The sequence below is a fragment of the Euprymna scolopes genome, chromosome 27 (genome assembly GCF_053919585.1).
Source record: "Euprymna scolopes isolate OS-2025 chromosome 27, ASM5391958v1, whole genome shotgun sequence".
Lineage (NCBI taxonomy): Eukaryota > Metazoa > Mollusca > Cephalopoda > Sepiida > Sepiolidae > Euprymna > Euprymna scolopes.
Window position 1 is genome coordinate 90,193,043 of NC_136508.1, and position 20,917 is coordinate 90,213,959.

The 20,917-nt window shown below is 34.9% G+C and overlaps 1 protein-coding gene across 4 annotated transcripts in view; it reads left to right on the plus strand.

Moving 5' to 3' along the window:
- Positions 1-20,917, plus strand: part of LOC145248972 (beta-galactosidase-1-like protein 2) — a 1,883,914-nt gene that overhangs the window by 1,488,234 nt on the left and 374,763 nt on the right. For all 4 annotated transcript variants that reach the window (XM_080110785.1, XM_080110782.1, XM_080110784.1 and 1 more), the window contains 2 exons: positions 8,790-8,877; positions 15,349-15,463. In XM_080110785.1, the coding sequence (XP_079966911.1) occupies positions 8,790-8,877; positions 15,349-15,463 (203 nt within the window). The remainder of the gene's footprint in view (positions 1-8,789; positions 8,878-15,348; positions 15,464-20,917) is intronic.

A 20,917-nucleotide genomic window follows, 5' to 3' on the forward strand; every position in this document is an offset into this window, starting at 1 on the left:
ACACTTAAAAACGTAACATGCTGTCTCTGTAAATATTCTCAATAAACTTCTCTATTTCTTTATTACTTCAGAACCTCTTTATCCATTTATTTCCCTGGTGGAATACCTTTCTTGAATATCCTTTTATTACGACCACCCACCGCAGGATATATCAACTGGCGATGAGGATGAGATACGAACTGTAAATTCATCTAAAAAAAAAAAAAAAAAAAACATGTGGTAACCGAGAACATTCTGAAAATTGTTGTTCACAAAGTTCACTTTTAATTGAAGAAAAAGCTTCTTAGAAAGCGAAAGACTGGTGTCTGCCACAAATTTACGCAAGTAAAAAATAATTTTTATATTATTGACGAGTTAAACTCCATTTTTCTCTTTTTAAACTCCCAAAGAGTTTACGTTATATAACGTGTGTGTGTGTGTGTGTGTGTGTGTGTGTGTAAATTGTGACTTTCTTCATGAGAGATATTTTTACGTGTTTTTTGTATTTGGTTAATACGATAAAAAAAAAACAACAAATGAACAATACTGAGGAATCTGTGTTTATTTAATAAAGAAAATTTTTAAAAGAAATTTACGTGTCTGCTGAAGTAGACGAAAAAAGAGTCTCTTGAAATTTTGTCAAGTGTTATTTTAATGGTGATTTTTTTTTTTTCGGAACTTTCCTATGTGTTGACAATTTTCTGTGAAAATAAGCATCTTGTTTTTGAACAATATTTTATTTTTATTTTTCTGTGGTATACGTTAACTTGCTATTGATACATTTAAAAAGAAAATGACATCGGAACAAATAGCGACGTTGACGAAAACGTTAACTGAGAGTTTAATCGCTCAACAAAAAGCTCAAATGGATTTTCAAAAACAAATGCTAATTCAACAAGAACGTTTCGAAACTTGTAATACAACAAACGACGGATAATCGCTTATTTTGTGAAACGATTTTGTCAGAAAAATCTAAGGAGGATGCATCCAGATTTTTTTCGGCTGAGGGTATAGCGAACTCGCTTTCAGAGTTTAAATATGACCCAGAAAAAGGTGACACTTTTCCAGTCTATTATCGTAGGTTTGAAACGATATTCACAAAACGATGTGAGAAGTGGTCGGATGAGGAAAAAATAACGCTATTACTCCAAAAAATGGGCACAGAAGAAAATACTAAATTCACAAATTTGATATTGCCTAAAAAACCGGAAGAGATCTCTTTTTCTGAAACAGTGAAAATTTTGTGTGCTATATTCGGTGAAAGAGATAGTCTTTTTCAGACACGGTATAGGTGTTTAAATATGTCAAAAGACGAAACTGATGACATTGTCACATATGCGGGCAAAGTCAATGCCCAGTGTGAACTGTTTAAATTAAAGGATTTATCAGTGGACATGTTTAAGTGCTACATATTTGTACAGGGACTGACAGCACCGAAGGATTTAAGGTCAAGGATATTATCAATCATGGAGCAAGACCCGGAAATGAACTTGCAAAAAGTGACAGAAGAATGTCAAAAATTAATAAATGTAAAAAGGGACACTACGAGGATAGAGGGAAAAGTCACATCCCAAGTCCAGGTAGTAAAACAGAAGACATTTCCAAAAGACAAAGGGAAAAGTTTTAAATGTCAGAGTTGTGTGGGTCCGCACTTAAGAAAAAACTGCCCTTATAAAGACCAACGTTGTACCAAATGTGGCCTAGTGGGACACCGGGCATCCCACTGCTGAACTAAGCAAGACAAAAGACGGAAATGGAAGCCAAAAGTAAATGTGGTCTTGTCCAAAAAAGAAATAAAACAAGGAGGGAAACAGAAATTCGTTCACACACAAATAAATGGTCACTCAGTGAAGCTACTTTTAGACACAGGCATCAATTATCGACGAAGTGACCTGGAAGAGAATTGGTGGTCCAAAACTGAGAAAAACACAAAAAATTGCAAAAGGTGTTTCCGGAGAGCGATTAAAATTCATGGGAGAATTTAATTGCAGTGTTTCTCTTGCATCGAAAACTTTTTCTTCAAACCTTTCAGTTGTTCCAGGAATAAATTCTTGCCTTTTTGGAATTGATTGGATTGTTTTGTTTGATTTATGGGAGCTACCCAAGAATTCATTTTGCAATAATGTAAGAGCGTTGGAAAAGAAAAATTCCAAACAAAATGACCATTTTCTGACAGTGTTAAAAAGTGAATTCCCCAAAGTTTTTTCAGAGGGATTAGGAGTGTGCACCAAAACTGAAGTAAATTTTGAATTAAAACAGAATGTGAAACCTGTTTTTAGACCAAAAAGAAATGTGCCTTTTTCTTCAAAAGAAGATATTGAAATTGAACTAAAAAGACTACAGAAGAATGGTGTAGTCGAAAAAGTTGACTATTCTGAGTGGGCGAGCCCCACTGTGTATGTTAAACAGAAAAAAAAGAAGATTCGGGTATGTGCCGATTTTTCTACAGGACTTAATGACTGTCTGATGGATCATAGTTATCCACTTCCATCTCCTGAAGACATTTTTACAAAGCTGAATGGAGGTAGAATTTTCTCCAAAATCGACTTATCAGAAGCTTACCTTCAGGTAAAAGTCAGTGAAGAATGTTCTAAGTATTTGTGTATCAATACCCATCTAGGACTTTGCCGACTAAAAAGACTTCCTTTTGGATTAAAAGTGGCCCCAGCACTATTTCAGCAAATAATGGATACGATGCTTGCTGATTTAGATGTTGCAATTGCATATTTGGATGACATCCTTGTCAAAAGTAAAAATGTACAGGAACATAAGGAACACATCAGAGCAGTTTTCCAAAGAATTGAGGAATTTGGTTGCAAGTTAAGTGCCGAAAAATGTGAATTCTTTTTAAAACAGATAAAATATCTTGGTCAAATTATCGACAGCCAAGGCAGAAGACCGGATCCTCAGAGAACAGAAGCAATCGAGAGGATGCCAGCACCCAATAATGTTGCCCAGTTACAATCTTTTTTGGGTTTGGCTCAATATTATGCTATTTATATTCCAAACATGCATAAGTTGAGAGCACCATTGAATGATTTGTTAAAAAAAAAGGACAAAAGTTGATTTGGTCAAACGAATGCAAAAATGCGTTTGAAGATATTAAGAAATGCTTGCTACCAGATTTAGCTCTAGCACATTTTGATCCACAGAAAGAATTGATTGTTGCATCAGATGCGAGTGACTACGGAGTAGGAGCAGTTCTTCTCCATAAACTTGAAGATGGATCAACAAAGCCAATAGCCCATGCATCCAGATCACTTTTGCCGGCTGAAAGAAACTATTCTCAAATTGAAAAAGAGAGCTTGGCGATTATTTATGCCATTAAAAAATTCTATAGATTTATTCATGGAAGGATGTTTACTTTGCAAACCGACCACAAACCCTTATTGACTATTTTTGGCTCTAAAAAAGGCATACCTACGCACACTGCGAACAGACTCCAACGATGGAGCATAATTCTACTAAATTATAACTTTAAAATGAAGTACATTTCATCCAAAAATATCGGACATGCAGATGGACTGTCCAGGCTCATCCAAAAGTGTGCTGAACCTTTGGAAGACACAGTAATAGCTGCATTGACAGAGGAAAAAGAACTCTCCGGATTACTGTGCAACACAATCAGAAAGTTACCAGTGACTGTAGACGAAATAAATAAGGCAGCAGAAAAGGATGATTATATTGTGAAAATGAAAAGGTTGGTGCAACTAAATGGAAAATCAAAGAAAGACCCTAAAATTTAACCATTTTCCATTTGTGCTCAAACCTTGATGTACGCAGACAGAGTCGTCATACCGACTACGCTTCAGAGAAGAATTTTAAAAGAATTTCATAGTGGTCATCCAGGCATGTCGAGAATGAAAGCTTTAATGCGTGGATATACGTATTGGCATAGGATGGACCAGGATATTGAAAAACTCGTAAGAGAGTGTCAAGGGTGTCAGCTAGCAGCAAAGGCACCACCTGTGCAGATACAACCATGGCCAAAGACTGATACACCGTGGTCTCGGTTACATATCGATTATGCAGGTCCTTTAAACAGTTTCACAAAATGGCCAGAAGTGTTTAAATACAAACACCCTACTTCGATGAGTACAATAGATGCACTAAGAGTTCTCTTCAGTCGTTTTGGAGTACCTAAAACTATTGTCAGCGACAACGGCACCCAATTTACCAGCAAAGAATTTGAAGAATTCTGCAAGGCTCTAGCCATTGAACATTTAACAACGGCAATCTACCACCCAAGGTCAAATGGCCTAACAGAGAGGTTCGTCGATACATTCAAAAGAGCCTCGAAGAAAAACCAAGGCATGGACACTGACGAGAAGAGTCTTGAACAATTTTTATCAGTGTACAGGATAACTCCGAACCCAAACACTGATACCGGTTCGTCACCAGCCGAACTGATGTTTGCATGGAAAATCAGATCTGTATTTGACAGAATTTTACCAAGTGCAACCAGAGTAACAGCAACAAAAGAAAATTTTCCAACAAGGTTTTACAAACCTGGTGACAGAATATTCTTCCTGAATTACAGAAGTGGAAAAAATTTTTGGGAGGAGGGGATTATCATGAAAAGAATCGGACACATGCTATATTCTGTAAGAAGTAATGAATTCGACTGTCGCAGGCATATAAATCAGCTAAGACCTCGACACACTGATGACTACAAACATGTAGAAGAAAATGACCTGCCCCTAGAGGTTTTGTATGATTCTTTTAATATTCCCCAACCCTTAACAGAACTTACTCCAGATTTGAGAGTTCCAGCTTCTCCACCAACTCCACCCACTCAAACGATATTGAGGAGAAAAAGTACAAGGGTGAAAAGAAAAGTTAACCGGCTGAGCCCTAAGCCAAAAAGCAAACGATATTAAGCCAAATTCTCTTGGGAGAAATTGTCTTAAGGGAAGGTGTTATGGCGAGATGAGCAATTCACCGCCGGAACTTTTTATCGAAAGAACGTTATCACCGGTCACCGGTTATGAGAGCCTTCCCTGGGCGGGAACACTTAAAAACGTAACATGCTGTCTCTGTAAATATTCTCAATAAACTTCTCTATTTCTTTATTACTTCAGAACCTCTTTATTCATTTATTTTCCTTGTGGAATACCCCTCTTGAATATCCTTTTATTACGGCCACCCACCGCAGGATATATCACTCACATTTCTTTCCACAGCCACAAGAACTTTGCATCTTGACATTGCATCCCATAATCAAGAACTTGGAGTGACTCTCATTTCACCTCATCATTGTTGTGATTTCTATTAATCATTCTTTTTTTTTTTTTTTTGTCTTTTTTCTCTCCATTTTTGTTACTTAGTTGATTTTTATGAAAAAATAAAAAAAATAAACAAAGAATAATAAATATATATATATATATATATATATATATATATATATATATATATATATATACTAAAAGTTCAGTCCAGCTTTGCTCGGCTCAATCTACTGTTCCTAACTTTATGTGCATAAGTATATATATATATATATATATATATATATATATATATATTAAAAATTTTGATTCATTTCCAGGTAACCTACATCTAAAATTTCAAGTGTCTAGACCCAAAATTGGCAGAGGAGTTTGGTAGAGTTTCCAAAGGTTAACTCTTTTAACTTTGACCTCTTATCAGCCAAATTATTGCCTAAAAACTGATTAAAAAGTCGGAATACCCTTTATGTAAAATTTCAAATGTTTAGACCCAAAATTTGCTGAATAATTTGCTAGAGACTGCAAAGATAAAATCTTTTGAAGTTTGACCCTTTGGCAGCAAAATTTTTGACCAAAAAACGATTAAAAAACTAGCTCTATGTTTCAACACACTTTATGTAAAATTTCAAATGTGTAGATAAACAAATTGGCTGAGTAATTTGGTAGAGATCTCATAGGTAAAATTTTTTTTTAATTTGGCTCCAAATTTTGACCTCTTAACATTTATTGTTAAAGGCTCAAATCAAATTAAAAAGTTTGATCCATGTCCAAGTAACCTACATCTAAAATTTCAAAATTGACAGAAGAGTTTGGTAGAGTTTTCAAAGGTCAAATCGTTGAACTTTGACCCCTTGACAGCAAAATTTCTGGCCGAAAACCGATTAAAAAGATTTTTTTCAAATCTCAATACCCCTTATGTTTAATATCGAGTCTGTAGACTGAAAATTAACAGAGTAGTTTGGTAGGGAAATGTACACACACAGAGAATTTCACTTGTATATATATACTAGCATGGGTGCCCGGCGTTGCCCGGGTGTTTGGAGGTGTATGCTGAGCAAAAATAAACAAAAAAAAACGGTCAATTTTTTTAACTTTGACCCCTATTATGACCCTTAACATTTTTTGTTTTGGGCTCAAATCAAGTTATTAAGTTAGATTCATGTTCAAGGAACCTATATCTAAAATTTCAAGTGTTTAGACCCCAAATTGTCGGAGGAGTTTGGTAGAGTTCTCAACGGTCAAATCGTTAAACAGTCAAATTTCTGGCTGAAAGCCGATCACATAGATTTTCCCAAATCTGAGTACCCTGTATATCAATTTTCGAATCTGTAAACTAAAAATTAACAGAGTTATTGCGTAGGGAAATGTACACAGACAGCAGACACGTTCACTTATATGCATATATATATATATATATATATATATATTTGTAGTCATCCTGTTTCGTTGTCTCACAACTCATTAGTGCCACTAGACTAGCACCTCTCCCAAGCCGAGGATTGAACCCAAAACCATCGTGTTGACAGTCAGCAGTTCTATCAATTGACCCACAGGAGCGGCGCCCGTAAATTATCTCACCAAACGTCTATTTAAGCAAATATTTGTCCACCACTTTTACAGTGCTCTAACCGCTTGTTTATAAACAAACAGTGAGCATCGCATTTTTCAGTCAATTAAGTAGCAGGTGAGATTATTTACGACAGTCCTCTACCCAAAGAGGTGGGGGTTAAAATATTTGTAGTCATAACTCATCAGTGCTCTAGACTAGCACCTAGCCGAGGATTGAACCCAGAACCATCGCGTTGACAGATCAACCCATAGGAGCGGTGCCCGTAAATTATCTCACCAAATGTCTATTCAAACAAACATTTGTCAACCACTTGCACTCAATACCGAAGTAGGTAAGATATACTTTCTATTTTTACATTAGCAATAATATGTCACCACATGTTGGTGAGCATATTTCGGGCAGCTAGTTACTAGCAACTAGAAACCTCTTCAAGCTTATACGAAAGCAAAGTTTGTAATGAAAATATCAGGTCTTCAGCATGATAGGGAATCATGAGGTTCTGTGACATGTTTTTAAAATTAGAAATAAAGAATAAAATTCAGGTGTATATAAAGAAAACAAAATAGGGGTGTGAATTATGGTCTGTATTGAAATATAGGAATAAAGAGGGGAAGATGTGGGGAGATTTAAGAAACTAGAGATAAAGATAATAAGAGATTAGTAAGGGAGATATATGTATGCGTGTGTGTGATAGTCGCCATCTTTAAGCATTAAACATTCTACTGCAACTATGCTATTCTACTACTATATACATACGAAATATATTTTTGTCTTCAAATCCGTGTTCTTTTTTATTTGCTTCCACCATTGGTATGCATGCTTTTAATAAATCTGCCATTAACTATTCCAGTAATTAGAGAATATAAGGGTCATCATCTTATACTCATTTCGGTATGGGTTTTTATTTAGATGAACATCTAAATAAAAACCTATAGGTTGCATATTTTCGCTGGTGGATTCCCCTACCCACGTCTGTGCAGATTTCTGAACAAAGATGTTATAACTGCATAAATTTATGGAGGCATTATTTTTTTTGTCACTCAATTGTTGGCGTCACCTGTCAAATGCATAGGGATTATGCATTTCAACTTTTTTATCAGGTACAGTTAACACACAAGTTCAGCCTTCTCAAATCGATTGGCTGGGTTCTGAATCTTTAAACTCTGATCTGATATCATAATGCCGAGATAGCTTATAAGAAAGCAATTCACAAAAACAAAAACTTGGGATAACCTTCTAACCATAAACAGTTATTCTTGCCATTCTCCAATTTGTTATATTTTCATTCTCAACTTTTTATGTTTGTCTGGGCAAATTTCTCTTTTCAGACTTTCATGCATGCCACAGACTATTGTTTTTTGACATTTACTTCACAAGAATTGCTTTCATGCGTGCTCACAACATTTCAACTGTTGTGCTCTCCTTTTGTAATAGTCTAAGGATTTAAGTTCTCCACTTTTTGGCAAAATGATTAATTTTAATCGGAGGTGGGAGGGTTAAATTACTTTTGTTTCAAAATGGCATACTACCCTCCCCCCATATGTCCCACTTGGTTTCTTTCTTTCAGATTGTTTTTAATTGCTGTTTCCTGTTCTGTCCTTCACATACACAATCTCAGAGAGGCCATGACTCACAGGTTGGCAAATTCATCTCAGTTTCAGCTTTTTTTTTTTTTTTTTTGGTATAGCTATTCACATTTCTGCTTATCTGAATTATTCGCAAAAGTTCCTGGTGAAGGTGAAAATAAGATCTGAAACGTTGTTACTATGGCAAATATCACAATGAAAATGATACGAAGAACGTAAATGTTATTTCAGAAATCTTGTTCAAGTAAATTTTTTTTCACAAACTGAAATCTGTGTACGATTTTATCTGGAATCTTCAAGAGGGTTATAAAATTAAGCTGCAGTTTTTATAAATCGAATGTGTTGAGATGCAATCTTTTATTCATTTTCCTTTAGAAAAGCTGCCTTAATAATTCTTTCTGTCTTATAAGTATTTTTTTTTTGTCTAAGGTCTTCATGGAGACGTTTACTTGGATGAACGGCTGGAAGAAAACTGGAATATTTACTCTCTGGATTTTTCCAAAGAATTTTTAGACAAGTGAGTAAAACTGTGTTTTCATTAATCCTATATTTGTATGTTTGTGAATTTTATTTTATACACAAGTGAAATCAACATGTTTATGTTTCTTTATATTAAAGAAAACCTTTTCTATAAGCTGTTTATATATCTATCGTTGTATGGTGAAAAATAAAATATATGTTGTAATACCAGTATTAGCAGCCTCATCCTCTTCTCCTCCTCTTCTCTCATATCTCTCCTTTCGGTTTCGGGCTCACTGTTGAAGCAGTTCTAGTTTGTAGACTGTGACAATAAAATCTGTTTCATTCCAGTCTCCTCACATATTCGTCTAATCCCTAAGCATCCGCTCATCCTAATATGATGTCCGGAGTGGTTGCAATTTACAAACAACTACAGTTATAGTAGAAATACAAAACAAACCAACAAAAGAAAAAGAATCATTCTGGCCTCTGCTTGAGTCCTCATTGCTTTTACGTAGCTCTTACAGGGTCCTTTTGCTCTGCAATGTGAGCCGTTGTGTCTGTTGCGTCTGCATTGATCACATTTCCGAGATCAGCATGGACAATCCTTCTGCCAGTGGAGTTCTCTACATCCTTGGTATGAGTAACGGGGTAACTCAGGTTTGTTTTGGGCTTTCACTTGAGTGTTTGGGGAGTAAGTTTTTATTGTTACTTCGTACCTTTCTAATGGGTGCAACACCTGCCTCCTCTAAATTTTTGGAATCTTGCTTCTCAGAGATGATTCTTTGGCATTCCTCAGTCAATTGTTGAAGGGTTATATTTAGTTTCTTTTCCAATGTATTTAGTGTCCAGCATTTGAGGTCAGCATTCTTGATCGACGTTAAGCCTTGAATAAAAATCAGAACCTTAATGTTGTCAGCCGTCAAAGAGGATAATCCAAAGTCGTCGCAGTGTCTAGTTACGACTGGAGCAAATGTGGTGTAATCTTGGTCTCCTTTACGTGTCAGTTCATGCATCTCCATCTTTTATGGAATAAGCTGATTTTTGGACAGTATCATTCCATTAAAGATTTCACTGTCTTGTCAAAGAACAATTCGCTCGTCTGTTTATGGATGTCGAAAGAACTTATTATGTTCCATAGCTTCATCTGCTATGACTTGCAATCAATCCCGAATACATCACCACCTCTGTGAAAATAGGATTCAAAGGTCCACTTTTCTTCAGGACGATATAAGTAAAATGTTTCTAATGTTGACCAGATCGCGGTTTGAAAAAAACGTTCTGGTCTGACTCGTTGCTGTCTTTCTTCGCTATTACTTTAGTTAATAATTCCAATTTTTTCTTTGCCCGTGACTGCATTTCTCGTTTTTTTTTGTTTTTTTGTTTTTTTGCTGAATTACCTTCTTGGCTCTTCTTTCTCTTTCTCTTCTTTTTCTTCTTCTCTTTGTTTCTATAATTCCAACGTTTGAGTCTGCTGTAAGCGTATCATTTCAACTAGTTGCCTTGAAAGTTCTTCCATTTAAAAATAAAGAGACTCACCAGACAAGCCTGTCTAAGAAATGATAAACAGAAAATCTGCGATTTTACGGAGAAGATATTCACAAAAAAAATCACGTGCATGTGGTTTTAACAGAAAAAATGTTCAATATTCCACAGAGAACAAAAGACACTTGAGAATTTAACTCGCTTGAGAAAAAAAGAAAAAAAAGAAAAAAAAAAAACGAAGCATTTTGTCGTCCACAAAACGAATTGAAATCTTTCCATAGCAAAACATCCAGTCGAGTATTCACGTTGTTGTCCTGGATTCTCGTAATAAAATGAATGCAGCTTCAATCCTTCCTAGGGCTAATATACATTTTCCCCTTTTCTCGTGGTTTTATCAAGAAAACGAAAGCATGCAGCCTATCGACAGAGAAATTTTTGGTCACAGTAAAAAAGTTTTTTTTTATCAATACATACTGTAAACCGAATATGGCTTCTTGCAAAAGGAAAAATTACGATATTTGCACAAGCGAAAAATGAATCAGTATCCAAGAAAAATCTAGTTTCTTTTTTTTTTTTTTTTCTGTGTGATTAAAACAAAGACTGTTCACTTTTAACTAACAGTCCAAAAATAAAGACTTTTGGATAAAGGAAAAAAAAATTCTGGGGCAATAAAAAAAAATGTCATTGAACGTTGAAATGAATTAGGTCAATTCTTTTTTAGCAATAGAAAGCGTTGTATTTTTTTTCTACTCACGGCATTTTGAAAAATAAACTTTTCCCGAGGTGAGGGTGTTTTTTTTTTTCCATCGTTGAAAAAACTTTGTGGAACCACTATTTACTTTTTCAGAGAAGGTAGAAAAATATGAGTTTGTTGACCAAAGTTGGTTGCTCATGCAGAGGAGTTCTTTGTGGGTTCTTTTTCCAAATCCATATGTCGCCAATGTCCTGGTGTTCACTACAAGCAGTCAAACTGTGAGTGTGCTCTCTGCTCAACGGCAGAAATATCTGGCTTACATAGGACCAGACGAATCCATATTATCATGAATATAAGGTTGTTAACTACCCCAGAACAGGTAGACACGCTATCACGAGCACCAACAAACAAGCCAGAGTTGGAAGAAATAAAGGCAGTAAATAATCTGACAATGCAACCGATACAAGACCATAGGCTTGCAGAGATTCGTCAAAAGATAGTTGAAGTCTCCAACGTGAGAGCACTAGCAAAAGTAATCGCTAAAGGGTGGCCAAATGATAAGAAAAGCCTGCCCAATTCGACCAAACTGTTCTTCGATTACAGAGATGAACTCACTGTACAAGATGGACTAATACTGCGAAAACAGAGAATAGTCATACAGTATACTATGCAGGCCGAGATAAAACAAAATGTATGTGGCGCCCTCCTAGACATAAATACATGTCTGCAAACAGCGACGGACCTCATATTTTAGCCAGGAATGTCTAAAGAGATTAAGCAATACATTGAAGCCTGTGGCACCTGCACAACCTATGCAGACCACTAACCAGCAGTGGGGGTCATAGTATGCAAGGATGGGTGAGTTTGTGATTCCTTCTTTTACAGTGTTGAAAGTTGCTTGTTGGGAATCTGACATGTCTACAGAACATCTTGCTTGGTCAGGTTCTTGAGGGATTTTGCCAATATCCTGATGATAGGTCTACTTTTGTGAATATTTTTGTATCTCTCATGTCTGAAGGACATCCTTAAGAATTGGTATGGTGTAATGCTCTCGCATGAGTGCTTTATTGAGCTTGTGAGAATCCAAGCATATCCTCATTGTCCCATTTTTCTTGTGATGACAAGTTGGCTAATGCATGAAATGGGTTTTTCTACTGGTTTAATTACTCCTAATTTGGTCAGTTGACTTAACTCCTTTTTCAGTTCAGAACGTATGGCTACAGGCATTCTCTAATTGGGCATTACAACTGGTATTGCATCTGGTTTGATCTGGAGAGTGGCCACATCCGGCAGTCTACTGAATTGATTACTAAACACCTCCTTAGAGTTTTTATCTATGCTGACTGCTGCGACACGGTGAAAATTCTTCTGTTTTATCTCTACAACTCCTATTTGTATGCTTGTCCACAGGCCAAGCAGTGATTGACAGTTATCTTCATATTTGAATATTACAAATTCCACTGAATAGGTTTGTTGTGTTTTGTTTGTTTCATCAGAGATTTGTTCCACATTGATAAGACCCCTTTATAAGGTTTCATCCTCTTGGCAGAAATCATAGCACCAGTCCCAGAAAGACCTTGGCAACAAGAAACAGTGGATCTCCTATCATGGAGAGGGGACAGCTATCTGATCACAGTGGACAGACATAGCAATTTCTTTTAAATTGACAAACTTCATACACCCACATCAGAAGCTAAGATTGAATGCATGAAAGCGCATTTCACATGCCCTAGAATCCTAGTGGTACTGACCTCCAACAATGGTCCTCAACTCTCATCACACACATTTAGAAAATGTTAAAGGAAATGGCTGTTCAAAGACGAAACAATATCACCAAGCAGATGGTGTTACCAAAGCAGCAGTAAAAATTACCAAACACATTTTCCGCAAATGCAAAGTATCTGGAGAAGATCCATTTTTAGGGTTATTGAGCCTATGCAATGCGCCAACTGAAGAACTAAGCACCAGCCCATCACAAAGACTCTTTGGTAGAAGGATCAAAATAAATGTCAAATTACAACTTAAGCCCCTCTACTCACACTGAACTGATGAAGCATGGAGAAAACAGGAAAGGAAGCTCAGACACCTTGAGACAGGGAAAGTTTAAAGGCCTCAACATTGGTGACAATGTTTGAGTCCAGCCATCCAATCCCTACACAAGAGAGTGAAGGGAAGCAAGTCCAAAAGCGAATGACTGGTAGGTCATATGAAGTAGAGGCAAGAGACAGACAACTATACCATTGAAACAGGCGATTCCTGCGCAAAACACCCAAATCAAAACACTCTTTCCCAAGACACGATCAGACTACACACGCAGCTGATGCTTACCCTTAGTCTCAAATACAGCTTGACAAACCTATACCACAAAAGGAAAGAATTGCACAGGAAAACGAGTCAGCTGAAGAAAGCATTTATGAAAAGATTGACAGCTAACATGTTCAGGATATACTATTCAAAAACCTGCACGCTACAACAAATGAACAATTCACTTTCCCCATGTTGCCATACAAAACCCTATCCTTACTCTTCCATCTAAGAAGAAGACAAAAAGAACATCCTCTCTGATTGGAGGCGATGTTACATGTAACCAGACCACCACCGCCGCTACTTTTCTCTCTAATCCTCTTCCTTTTTTATATAACTCTCCTACAAAAGGAGGAAGACGTAAGATGGTCGCTCAATAAATTTTCTGCTTCACTTAGCTCTGTGTCATCCTCATTTCGATATTAACCAATGAACATAACATAATAATCGTGAATTATCACAAGGGTAAAGCGAAAGCAATCAATAGAGATAATTACAGAGGCTTAAATTTGATGGATCAGATCTCGCAAGTGATAGAATAATTGTGCAGCAAATAAGAAATCAGGTAAGCATAGAAAAAATACAGTTTGGTTTTATGCCTGGGCAAACTACCATTGTTGCTATATTTATTGTGAGATGAATATTACATTGTTCTCGCTATTGAAACAGGTAACTAAGGGGGGAGGGGTTAAACGCTGTGTTTAAATAATTAGAAAAATATTGTATGAACTTTTTTTTAACAAATCAAAAAATAAATAATAAAAAAAGGAAGGAATTTCTGATGGGAGAAAAAAAAGTAAAATGAAACGGTTGAACAAACACTAAGACATTTTATTTGGATTCATTTATTTTTTTAGTTTTTTTTTTATTTAGTTAGTTTTTGTGTGAACTTTTGAGCTTTCTTTTCTTGTTTTCTTTTTTTACCTCAGCGCAGGTTTTAACAAATTTTTGTAAAGAATTGGGGTGGGGGTCATGTGAATGGATATAACAGAACCGCTAGCACTTGTAGCAGCAGCTGCATGACACATATGCAAATGACCAAACCAGTGTGTGAAGTGACGTGGACAGCATAAGAAGATAAGATAAAGAAAAGCAAAGAAAAAAAGGACACATGTGGACAGCAGAGGACCAGCAAGGAGTGATTGAGTGAGATGAACGTGTGGTCAAGTGGTGGTATGAGATTTTTAAAGCAGGTATTCAACACGGCAGAGTTTGGCACAACACGGCAAGAGGAACTGTATTGTTTGGTAATAAATGTTTTTTGTTAATACTGAAAAGAAAGCCGAATTGAATTTCTTCCTTTTGTTTGTTTCTTTGTGACTGTCTCAGACACAATGTGTTGGGTCCGAATGTAAAAATGTAGCAACGCTGTTGAAGAAGAATAACAACAACGTTACAGGTGAATGAAGATGAAGTTTATGATTAATATATAGCCAAAATGAAAGAAAAAAATCATTGAAATAAAATCAATTCATTTGCAAACAACAAGAGGTTGATTATTTATGGATATTTGAAGTAGACAGTTGAATTCAAGACAGATTATGGTACCACAGGGCAGTAGGAGTTTTAGGCCTTTAGCAGTATGACTAAGCTTCAATCTTTTGAACTGCCGATCCATGTTTAGATCTGGAGAGCTTTTGATTAGCCAATCAATTAGCTACTTAGGTTTAAAACTCCTAAACTTCATACTCGACTATGGAAGCGCAATAGATAAAAACGTTGAGTTCTAATTTGTGATTAAAGATTCAATTCACACAGTAATAACTAGGAATGAAAATAAAAAATACTTAATATTTCTAACTGATTATAGCTGATTGGTTCAGAACAACATGTCTCCATATGTTCAATTTGAAATTCTATAAAGGTTTACGGAGTTCAACATTTCAGAGTTCAAAAAGATAAACTCGAAGAAAGTCAGGTTTTACATTGGTTAAAATGTTGTGAAAATAAACAAGATGAAAATAATTTGAATAATCCAAATTATCAATTCTGATTATAAAAATTCTGAAACATAATTATGTGTTTGACTTTTTTTTCTTCATGTAGAGTTTCATATTCGATTGCTTGGCAAGAAGACATCCCTGCAAAACGGAGCCCGGCACTTTATCAAGCAACTTTCACTATTACAGAAAGTCCTTCCGACACATATTTTAGCATGAAAGTAAGTACAAAATACTTTTAAGCAATATTTATCAAACATTTAAAATTTCACAAACTGAAACGAAATGTTAATAGAAATCATTTTTTTAGATATGTTTATACTAGTATTTGTCTTGAAACTTGAAAATCGTTAAAAAAAAAAACAAAGATAGATTTTTTAATTTGCTGCTAATCATTTTTATTTACAACAAAACGAAAAGTTTTTTTTTTAAATATACAATGATTGATGTAAGTTTTTCTGAATCATATTTTTCATTCAACTTTCTAACTGAATGCATTAACTGATTATTCGACATAGTACATATTCCCAAAAGACATTTCTCAGAAATTTATATTTTTAACATGTTGCGACAGTAATTCCATTTATAGATTTCGTATTTGTTTGGTTGGCAGAAAGGACACATGTACTAAGAGATAATACTTCTTTAACTTGTTTCGTATATTTTCCCCCTTTTTTTTTACCTTTGTACAAAATGAGCCAATAATTGGAATTCAAATATACACTATTAAAAGAAAAGACAACTTTCTGTCAGTTCTTCATTTGAATTTAAACAAGATACTATAATCATAAAGTCATATTTAATAATTAAAAACAGGGATAGTGAATCATCATTAAACAATGTAAACATAAAAAGAGTGGATAGTCATCTATAACAGATTTTTCAGATCGAAAGATCTTTTGCAGATTTGGATGTGAATTAAGAATAGAAACTGTTTCCAAAATTCAAATAATAAAAAGAAAGTTTAATAGATTTGTATTGCAAATAAGTTAAATAAAATCGTAACGAAAAATGACAAATTAAAAGTAAATTTAAATGGCAAATATAAAACGTCATTTGCTGCAAATTCTACATTTCTATTATTAGAGTCCCCTTGGACAATAGGTTAATATCTAAAGGGGCTGGTTACTCGGGCAAGGAATATTAATTTGGTATAAAATGTTGTGGTGAGTGGAAAATGGACCGCACAGCAGAACTGTGAGAGGATGCAATCACTGCATGCTATAAAGAAGTCCTAATCACAGTTTTAGACAGTATTATACTTTTGTAAATCATGTTTTCCAATCTACTGATGTTGTGGACAAAGAAAGTTTTTGCTTTGTTATTTCTTTTCAAAATAATTTTTTAACCTCAAATCCATCTTAAGTTAAAATAAAATTAGTAAGTGTAATATAATTTTAACTAATAAAAGTTTTCATTATTAGAGTGTATGTAAGGTAAAATTTCCAAATGATTTTTAATCAAAATGTGATGTGGCTTGAATTAATAAGAGCAAAACTGTTTGGAGTCAGTTGAAACTGTGAGTTGGAATGTGAACACTTAACGGTTTACTTATTAACTAACTTACCAGTTGCTGTTACCTGACACAGACTTCTACCTAACCGAATAAATCTATTCTATATTTTCTATCTATATTGTTTTCCACTCGACGATACAACAGATCTGACAATAACAGATTCGATTTAGACTCACTACAAATCACCAACTGATCTACAGACAGTCTCAAGAGATTTGATATAAAATTCACTACAGATTGCCAAAACAACTACAAACTGAAAACAGATTTGATAACAAAATAAGTGAAAGTATTGAAAAATACATGAAATATCTAAGAAGTTGTATACTTGAACTTCTTAAACAAGAAATTTAATGGGAATATGAGACCGACAGATATTCAAAAATCAAAAATTCAATGACACAATAACCAACAGCAATTTAAAATAATTACTGAAATATATTACTAAAAAAAAATAATGCAGGCAATTCAGACACATCCTTCTAAGATTTAATAATAACGTCAATAGACAAATTTACAAGCCAGAAGTAACTTTTTAGGCTTATTAACAAAAGTATGAAGAAATCTTAAAAGGATTGTGAAAAAGGTTCCATTTTTATTAGGAAAATTTGATGCTGCAGAACACAAAAAATGTGCAAACTATATTCTGCCCAGACAACCAAGTAATGATATCATACGAATATTGACTGAAATATTTTAACAACAAAACATGCTGCTTAACACTCACTGGGAATGGCTTAAATTTGATAAAACAAGGTGGTGAGGAATTACTTTTGTGTGATGCGAGAATGTCCAGTTAAACGAAATAACTCCAAATATGCTTAAATGCTTAATTTTTATTCAGACTGTGACAAAGAAATCTTAACAAGATTGTTAGTTAAACTACCGTCTTGAGGAGCGATACTGCTCCCGATTGAGGAGGTTAAAATCCTCTAAAACCCTGAGTAAGGCCGGGTAAATATGCCAAGATTGTCTGTTAAACGTTGATTGAATCCTGGTCATAGCACCAAATGTAAAGACCTCTCGCTCAGGTCAGCAGATGGCCTCTGACCTCATCGAAAATAAAATGGTTGTGATCGTCTTCTCGCGGAAGATCTTCACATAGAATCTCAAGTTTCGTGTCAATTCTGCTGAAAATCAATTAGCTTGCATGCACGCCAGGAAAGAAAAAACAGACTCCAAGGTTCTAACTATGAAAAAGTTAATTTCACAAAAATAACAAGTTTTTACATATATACATCGTTCAGTTTGATTATGTCAAAAACCTCAAGATTCTCCAAAAATCTTATTCTTCATTCTTACGATGGTGGCCAAGATGGTCTGTGGTGTTCCTGGTGCATGTGTTTTCTCAAGATCTGGCTTCAATGTGTGTATTTCAGCCCGGGTATTCATTTTTATACTAAGATAATGGGGTTGGTCGGACAATTCGCCCAGCCAACCAGCATCCAACACGTCAAACAGGAAATACCCGACTCCTTTGTGTGTGTGAATCTGGGACCAAAATTAAATCTCTCTCACACGCCCTCAAAAGGTCAACCCCTGTCACTCAGAGAGTCCGGATGTCTGAGCAAGTGTTTCCTTAGGCCAGACAAATGCCCAATTCCATTCAACATTATTCTAACATTTCCTCTCATTGTTTTAAACAATAAAAATATCTGTCTGTTTTTACAAAGCACAATAAACTCGCCCCTTTTTATAGGTCACCTGTCACTGTCCGGGATTCAACCAATGTTTAACGGACAATCTCAGCATATTTACCCGACCTTACTCAGGGTTTTAGGGGATTTTAGCTTCCCCAATGAGGAGCAGTATCATTCCTCAAGACGGTCATGTCATATCTCCAACGTGTGCTACAGTTTTAACCCCACTGTATGTAACACGATGTAACTATTTTTTTTACATAGGAATCACCACTTATCAAGGCCAAGAGTTCACCCAAGGATAAGGGTTAAAGAATGTACAGTAGACAATTGGACAATATAATAATCATTAGTAATCGATATCCGGTAAATTTGTTAACTCATATGGAACGGCTCATAAAAAACTTGTTTATGTTAGACTTGCAGACAACCATATTGTAGTCAGCTTGGAAAGCAAGAAAATGGAAGGCAATTCCATAGGCGTACAGTTCTAAGAAAGAAGCTTTGTTCATGGAATCTACGTTTAGTTTTAGGCACAGATAAAGAGCGGGGGAAATTATTGATAGTGTTTTCTGCTAGACAGGTGTTTTTTGTGAAAGTTTGGCGAGGGGGACCATAGATTGGAGCTCAGTCGAGCACTTGCCATGAAAATAGCGATAGAGCAGAGACAAACTTGCAACATCTCTTCTGTGAGATAGAGATTGCAGGTAAGAGAAAAGGACATCCCATATGAGGCTATGAAATCTATTTTGAACTCTATCAAGGCAGGATAAGTCCTTTCTAGCAGCTCCTGCCCAGATGTGGCAACAGTACTCCATCCTTGGACGTACCTGGCTCTTATATAGATAGAGAATTGCATCAGCGGTGAGATATCTACTGGATCGATAGAAGGATCCGACCATTTTTCCAGCGGCCTTGGCAACAGATTTAATGTATGTGTTCCATTTCAGATCAGGTGTAAAGGTCAAGCCCAGAAGCTTGTCAAAACATGAGGCCGCCCCAAGACGAGAGCCATTCATTTCAATTGATGCTAGATGGGGATCAGAGCGTTGATGATGTAAAGATAAAAGTTTGGTTTTAAATGCATTAAAAGTAACAAGCCACCTCTTTTCTTGAAAAATTAAACAAAATATTTTTGTCAAGAAAAATAATTTCAAACATCACTGTTAATCAAATAATACAACGGAAAATTAGCAACCTAAAATTACGTAATTTTGTAATTGTAGAAACATTAAGCAAGTACGGAATAAAAATCGACTGTAAACAAGTTTTATTATCGTCATATCAGGGGATATAATTTTAAATGGGAACTACACCTACACCTCAAATGTTATTTAAGTGGCTTTCTATTCGATAGTTTAAATACTGCCGAATTTCTGCTAAGTTTCGAACAATCACGGAGTAATTGATTTTTTTTCAAACTATTAACAAAATCTTTTAATCCCTGGTGTCTAATTCTCCTAAATTTAATTAAATCAAAATAAAAATATAAACTGATTTTTAATGTTTTTGATTCATTTGGGATTTTATCTGAATTTTGTCCGGTGTCCTATTGTCCGATCCCCTAGGTGTATATATGCATATATATATATATATATATATATATATATATATATATATATATATATATATATATATATGCATTCAATTTGTTTTTACATAAGCAGTAATTTGTTGCTACACAGTAATGAGCATGTTTCGGTCTTCTAGTAGAGACCTCTTCAGGTAATAACGCTTATTTTCGAAAGTTGAATTCTTAATGAAAAACGAAAATCAACTTTAAGCAAAAGAAGGATTTTTTTTGTAATAATATTAATTACTATTTCATTTGTTCATTTAATTTTGGTTTATTAATTGGTATATTTGTAAATTTGTTATTAAAACTGTTAGTAATGATAGTAATTATAAAACTCAAAATATATGTCATTACTAAACTTATGATGGTAAAATGCAGTCATTTTTTTCTGGCAGCGATAATGATTATTTAAAAAGAAGGGTGGTTAGGAATTTCTCCCCAGTTATTTGCTACTAATTAGCAATGATATAACTTTACTGAGGGTTATATTAATTATTTGTAAATATTAATACCCACGGATCTTGTGCACGCAGAAGACTATGTATACACATGTATCCATATACTGATATGTTACATAACCACCTGGAGTAGATGTATACAGGTGTTATCTGGAGTTATTTTCAACGTCTATATCATATAGTGTCGTGTACATTTATCATTTAGATTTTGGTCACACTTAGTATGTAAAAGATGTGTCAAGATTGAGGTTAACAATTTTAAAGAGTTTATTAGAGCGTTTCACTATAGTGGAAATTTAACTATTGGTTTTAGAGAGACAAAGGGTTAATGTTTGCGGTGTATATTTACGAGATAATTGTGTTCAAGCTGTAGCAGATGTTATCCCATTTTCATTAATATCAAAGTTAACAGATAGGCAGCGAGCAGCACGTATACCACTAAGTTGAATATTAGTTTAATATTTATGTTGAGGGTTAATATTTTT